This window comes from Engraulis encrasicolus, chromosome 6 (genome assembly GCF_034702125.1).
Source record: "Engraulis encrasicolus isolate BLACKSEA-1 chromosome 6, IST_EnEncr_1.0, whole genome shotgun sequence".
Taxonomy (NCBI): domain Eukaryota; kingdom Metazoa; phylum Chordata; class Actinopteri; order Clupeiformes; family Engraulidae; genus Engraulis; species Engraulis encrasicolus.
This window is the reverse complement of record NC_085862.1, coordinates 47,347,680-47,355,179: the sequence shown is the minus strand read 5'-3', so window position 1 is coordinate 47,355,179 and position 7,500 is coordinate 47,347,680. Positions and strand designations below refer to the sequence as shown.

The 7,500-nt window shown below is 43.8% G+C and overlaps 1 protein-coding gene across 1 annotated transcript in view; it reads right to left on the bottom strand.

The window, feature by feature from the left end:
* Window positions 1-7,500, bottom strand: part of raver2 (ribonucleoprotein, PTB-binding 2) — a 135,181-nt gene that overhangs the window by 3,692 nt on the left and 123,989 nt on the right. The window contains exons 14-15 of the mRNA XM_063200276.1: window positions 2,861-2,983; window positions 456-653 (exon numbers count right to left, since the gene is read on the bottom strand). Coding sequence (XP_063056346.1) covers window positions 456-653; window positions 2,861-2,983 — 321 coding nt within the window. The remainder of the gene's footprint in view (window positions 1-455; window positions 654-2,860; window positions 2,984-7,500) is intronic.

The window sequence follows — 7,500 nt, the reverse complement described above, 5'->3', positions numbered from 1 at the left end:
AGTGAGGGAAGGTTGTTTTTAAGTGCTGTTGTGTATTTTGTCCTGTTCAATCATAATTAGCCTATGGTCATTTTAAAAAGTTTTGGAAGAATTTATCAGGCGTTTATGCTTATATTGAGAGAGATGGGTAAAGATTGGGCAATGACCTCAGGATCAAACCCAGGTCCCCGGATTTATATATATTTATATATATTTATATATATATATATATATATATATATATATATATATATATATATATATATATATATTCATATATAGCCTACTGGGACAGTGCTCACTTTTCTTTACTGATGAGTACAGAGAGTATCTTGGAATGTCTTGGAAATGGGGTAAGATTGTATTTAAGCTCTGTTGGCTATTTTGAACTAGCTTACATTCATTAAAAAGGCTTTTCATTGCAGAAAAGGGAGAATGCCATGGAATGTATGTCTCCATGCTAACCCTGTACTTACGTAATAGTACTGGTTCCAGTCGGCGGTAGGGGCGGGGGGCTGGGGCAGGGCTGCAGTGATGGGGGTGGCGTGGGGGGCGCTGATGAAGCTGGGCATGATGGGTAGGGCACCGTAGGCGGGCAGCACGGCGGCAGGAAGCACCGTCTGGGCACTGCCATTCAGGCCCGGTCCCAGGCTGGCCTTCACTACCTCCGCCTCCTGCAGCGGAGAGATGAGATGAGCAGAGGGAGAAGACCTCATGAAACATATCATAGAGGTAAAAGAGATGAAATCATTTTTTAGGGGGTTTTCAACTTTATTTAGACAGGACCGTGAAGAGAGGGACAGGGAATGAGTGGGTCAGACAGACGGGGGAGGACGGGAAAAGACCCAGGTCGGGAATCGAACCAGTCCAGTGCCCAAGCTGGGCCAAAGAGATTAAATCATGTATAAAAGAGAAATGCATGAAACTAACACAATGATTTACCAGCAGATGTTTCAGAGCTCAATTCATGTAGAATATAAATACATGAAACTAACAAAACGATTCATATAACAGAGGGAATAGAGATGGAATCTACATATAAAAGAGAAACGCATGAAACTAACACAATGATTCATATATGGATAAACCAGCAAAGGCTGCAGAGCTCAATTCACATGTATAGAATATAAATATATGAGACTAACAATGATTCATATTTGACTAACACAGCAACAGATGATTGGCAAAGAGATGATTTCAAATGTATTCCAAATGTATGCATGACGCCAATGAAATGATTCGTATCAGAGCTCTTTCCCAAAATGTTATACCATATCATACAAGTATTCCAATGCCATTTTCATACATCTCCTTTTTGTTTATTATTATTTTTTTAAAATAGCAAAACCATGATTAAAAACCAATATTTCAAAGCATGAAATGCGTCCTCCTTACACATAATTTTTCAATGTATTTGGAAATCGATACATAATGTTTGTTTTCATAAACTGTATGGCTATGGTGTATACGTGTATGTTGTTTATGTAAATGTACTTCAACACTACCGCAAAACAAACAAGCATGTTGACAAGGTCTTGTCACAAAACAGGAGACTGGATGTGAGGCTGGTTACATTCTACACAACTGCCAACTTTATAGTGGCCATTGCACAAACTCGTCCAAGAGTCAACAGCCTCCTCAACAGTCAACAACAGCACATTCAATTGCAAATACGCACACACACACACACACAAACATGTACGCACACACACACACACAGAGCCTGGTAGACGCCTTTCAGCTGCTGTGCTGTGAAGAGATGGCGGAGGTCGTGGGGGAGTCAGGGGGGGTGCTGGAGCACCAAAGCATGTGTACCCATGCCTGACCTGTAACCAGAGACAGCAAGGGGCCTCCGCTGCCCCCAAACACACACACACACACACACACACACAGACACACACACACACGCACGCACACACACACGCGCGCACACACGTACGCAGACACAGACACAGACACAGACACAGACACAGACACACACACACGCACAGACACACACACACACAATCTGCTCCTCTGCTGGTCCAAACACACACGTCAGACACTGGGCTCAGAGAGAATACCCAAACACGCACACACACGCACACACACACACACACACACACACACACACACACACACACACACACACACACACACACACACACACACACACACACACACACACACACACACACACACACACACACACACACACACACACACACACACACACACGCACCTAAGATGTACAGCCTCTGAGATGAGGCATACTCACCCAGGCATGTAGCCTGATGTATGGTGGGAAAATGCACTGCATATCTGTGTCTGTGGGCAAGCGGTAAAGTATGTATCCAAACATGTGCATATACAGTATGTGGGCTCTGGAAAATACCTGTGCACCATATAAGGGGTGTGCGTGTGCGTGTGCGTGTGCGTGTGCGTTCGTGTGTGTGTGTTTGTGTAAACGGATGAAATATCTGTGCATGTATGAGTGTATGAGAGTATCTGTTTGTGCTTGTGGGCACTGTATACCATTGTATATCTCTCACAGTAAATCTCAGGGTCCCTGTGTGTGTGTGTGTGTGTGTGTGTGTGTGTGTGTGTGTGTGTGTGTGTGTGTGTGTGTGTGTGTGTGTGTGTGTGTGTGTGTGTGTGTGTGTGTGTGTGTGTGTGTGTGTGTGTGTGTGTGTGTGTGTGTGTGCGTGCGTGTGCGTGCGTGCGTGTGTGTGTGTGACCGTGCGTGCGTGCCTGCGTATGTGTGTGTGTGTGTGTGTTTGTGTTTGTGTGTGTGTGTGTGTGACCGTGCGTGCGTGTCTGTGTGTGTGTGTGTGTGTGTGTGTGTGTGTGTGTGTGTGTGTGTGTGTGAGCTTGTATGCATGTCCGTGTGTGTGTATCCTACCTTGCTTACGTCTCTGTGCTGGTAGGCCTGCACTGCTGCCGGGTTGATCTGCGTCTGTGTGTAGTACTGGCTGACAGCCTGCATGTAGGAGCTGTAGTCTCCATACGTGGTCGTGGCCGTGGCCTGGGGGCGAGAACAACTCATTCAACAACATTTCATTACTCTATTACATTTATAATAAACATGTATGATCATATATATATATTACCTAAGGGGCATGGCGCAAGATTTTAATAATTATTGTATGACATTTACAATAAACATTTACGTATTGACATTCCAGCAGTGGCCTGCGGGACATGGGACATTTAATTACTATAAACAGTGAAAGTACATGTACATAGGCATTTCAGACACATATACACACACTCATGTAACACAATATCACAATATCTGTACACAATTACCAAATATCCCATCAGTATATTATTATGCTCACCATAATCAGACTTCGACCAAAAAAAGGTGCCTACGAACACCTGACTACAAACACAGGTTGAGGTGGTTTAACAAATTTGGCGTATTTACATTTTTGCTTTTTCAAGGCAATATCAATGTAAACCCAAGCCAACAGTAACATCATCCCTAATTTTGCCAATCCTGGCCACTTTTATGCTGGCCATCCAGCCAAATATTATACCAACTAATTAGCAATTCTAAAATCCTACTCAATTCCAGTTCTGAGATTTAATGCATGCCCAATTTAGAACATTCAGTCAACAAAGAAGAACAGCATCAGAAATACAAACCAGGCCACTTAGTGTATACAGGTCCTTCTCAAATAATTAGCATATGTTGATTTCCATACCACGTTTTGGTGCTCTGGTGGTTATGGACATTCTAATTTGCCAGAAATGAAACGTTGTTCTGTCTGGTGATTTAGAATGTCCATAACCACCAAAATACCTAAGCGTGGTATAGAAATCTTTGTGGTATAATGAAGAGGGAAGTGTGGGTCACCAGATCAAAGAACAAAAAACAGCTGACAGCTAAGCATCAATGATATCTGGGCTTCCATAACCCTCATGCAATGCCACTGCCATTGACTTCAATGTTAAACATAGCCAGGTCAGTCTAGCCCATGACTGCGGTTTTAAGTAATGAACCAGGCTGGGACTTTTTAAAGCCTCAGGAAGCTTTTACCAGTGTTTAGAGTTAATTTGTTGATTCAGATGATTAGGTTAATAGCTTGTTTAGACAACCTTTTCATGAAATGCAAAGCTTTTGAGATAGGAATTTTGGGTTTTCATGAGCTGTATGCCAAAATAATCAATATTAAAACAATACAAGACCTGAAATATTTCAGTTGGTGTGCAATAAATCTATAACATACGAAGGTTTATTTTTTCATCATTACATTATGGGGAAAAATTAACTTAACACACTATGCTAATTATTTGAGAAGGACCTGTATATGCACATCAGCAAAGGAAAGGAAAGGAAAGGAAAGGAGAGGGGAGGAGAGGACAGGAGAGTAGAGGAGGAGAGGAGAGTAGAGTAGAGGAGAGTAGAGGAGAGGAGAGGAGAGGAGAGGAGAGGAGAGGAGAGGAGGAGAGGAGAGGGGAGGGGAGGAGAGGAGAGCAGGGGGGGAGAGGAGAGGAGAGTAGAGTAGAGCAGAGCAGAGCAGAGGGGGAGAGGAGAGGAGAGGAGAGGAGAGGAGAGGAGAGGAGAGGAGAGGAGAGGAGAGGAGAGGAGGAGAGGAGAACCGGAGGGGAGGAGGAAGGTACAGTATATGTGTGCTGTATGCACATCAGTGGAGGTAGAGTGGAAGGAATCAAATGACGCCACAGGGGACTGCGTCTGCTCGATGCATTTGATCTCTTGTTGGGCCGTAAATAAACGACTGCCGTGTGCTGATTATAGTCCTGCAAGCTGATGCAAAGATGCAAATCTTTTGAGGGATTTATCATAGTATCTGTGCTATTCATGTAAAAAGCTGTCTACCCCTCTCAATCACTTTTCTACTTTCAAATGCCCACTATACAATAAAACGTTGTAAAGGAATTTCAACTTTTTCCAAACGTCTGAATAACAGACAAGTCCTCGACAAAATATGGAGGAGGCTGCCAGAACATTCTTAATCCCAGCAGAAAACGTTGGAATGATTTTTTTTTGTCCAGCTATATAAATACTTGAGGTGCCTGAACATATCAGTCTATTTTAGAGTCTGCGGAAAGAAGCAACTAGGTGTACTGGCTCCTTTTCACATCATTGTACTTCGTTTTGGACATTCAGTAGGGTCTGGTAGTGCTGTATTGAGGAACAGCTATTTATTTCCAGGATGCATTCATTTTAGGTTTAAAATGATCTTGCATTTAAATCCAACTGGCGTTTACCCAATCACAACAGCTGTGTATGCATTAGCTTGTATATACTATAGCCAAAGAGGATGGAATTTTAATCACGAGGAATCAAAACACGCCCACTCAATGCAAAAGCGCGTGCTCAAGTTGGGTCTCCTTAGGGGGGCGTTGTCCCCTCCTTTTTCTTCTCTTTTTGAGGTGTTTGCACAAGACTCAACCTCAGGACTCCGAAGGTCTCCTAACCGAAGGTCTCCTAAAGGGGCGTTCACCTGACATAAAGTGGATACCGGACAATAACCAAAATGACGTATCTCTGTCTAGAGTATCTCTGCTATAGCATTAGCCGGCCTATGCACTACATTTGATATGTAGCACACAAAAATGATGCCATTGCTAACAACGCATCAAGACTCCATCTGGTTGCTGACTGATAGGACATGATTATGGGAAAACCATGTCACTGGAACCTCAGCAAGACAAAATGAAATGAAGCACTAAGGGCTGGTTTTCTAAGCTATATTCGGCCTAGCCTGCTGCTATTCCCCAGCTCATTCTGACCACTATGTCATTCATACAAGAACATGACATTTCTCACTACCTTTTTCTTAAGGGAGAATTGAAGCCAATTTCAAGATGCAGTTGTATGGCTCATGCTACCCTTCACTTGTTGGTACCCAAAGAGGCTGCATTGTTTTGTTCATATCAGACCTTTAAGAGATCCTGGCCCTTTTAATGGGCTCATGGTTAGTTAACAGGTTAGCTAACATGGTTAGTTACTGTAAGACTTAACATGCTCCAAATACCCAAAATGTCCAAATTTCATCCCAAAAACAGAAGCAGATACCTTACAACACAGGAAATACAATGACCAGGATCCCAGAAAGAGCTGAACAACAACAACAACAACAACAACAACAACAACAACAACAACAACAACAACATCAACAAAACTGTGCTGTTGGGTACTGACAAGTCAAGATTAACACAAGCTGCATGATGAAATTGGCACAAATTCTCCTCTAATTCCTTTTCAAATGTTTTAGTGGGTCCTGCCGTGGCTCAAGCGGTAGGGCACTGCACTGTTACGCCGGGGATCCGAGTTCGATTCCGGCCCGAGGTCATTTCCCAATCCTCCCCATCTCTCTCTCCCACTCGCTTCCTGTCACCATCTCACACTGTCCTGTCAAAAAAGACCCTAAAAATAACAATAATAAATGTTGTAGTGAATGGTCCTATTGTACCTAATGTACAGTAGCACCTTGCTGACTGGGGCTTACAAATGAACGTGATCGATATAGTAATGGTGATGCTAGAAAGATGAAACAGCCAAGTCTTTTACGTCAGGTCTCGATCATTTCCTGCAGACTAGACCCTCCAAAAGATGGTAGATACAACGAGTGAGGATTATTTTTAAATGTAAAGTCCAGATATGCAAGAGACAATGATCCCATTTCAGAAAAAAGAGAGAGAGGGAGACGGAGAGAGAGAGAGAGAGAGAGAGAGAGAGAGAGAGAGAGAGAGAGAGAGAGAGAGAGAGAGAGAGAGGGAGAGGGAGAGGGAGAGGGAGAGAGAGAGAGAGAGAGAGAGAGAGAGAGAGATACGGAAATGCGTACTGTACTGTAGAAGTGGCAAAAGCATTCCTCTTGCTCAGAGAGTTTCATTTGTCTCATAGCAACACTGACGGCTGGTGAGTTGGACAAAAAAAGAAAAAAAACCCTCTCAGTCTTGGCTGTTAGTGGCGCACAGGCGCACCACACACATGCACACGCACACACACACACACACACACACACACACACACACACACACACACACACACACACACACACACACACACACACACACACACACACACACACACACACACACACACACACAATCATGGCTCAGGACATTATGGGATGTGATCTTCTGATGGGTGCATGGCGCCGAGAGAGAGAGAGAGAGAGAGAGAGAGAGAGAGAGAGAGAGAGAGAGAGAGGGAGAGAGAGAGAAAAGACATCCAATGTGTGACAGCGTGGGCTGTTTCTCTTTTTTTTCTTCCTTTACTTCGTCAGCTGAGATCCTTCACAGACCAGTGCATCACATCTTGCTTTTTCCATCTCCTCAAGCAAACACAAAAGAGAAGAAGATCCGGGCTTTGTGTGTGTGTGTGTGTGTGTGTGTGTGTGTGTGTGTGTGTGTGTGTGTGTGTGTGTGTGTGTGTGTGTGTGTGTGTGTGTGTGTGTGTGTGTGTGTGTGTGTGTGTGTGTATAGATGCGCCTATGTACCTAGGCACCTCCTGGTATGTGTGTGTGCACGCGCCCATCTGTGTGTGAGTGCGTGTGGATGTGTGTG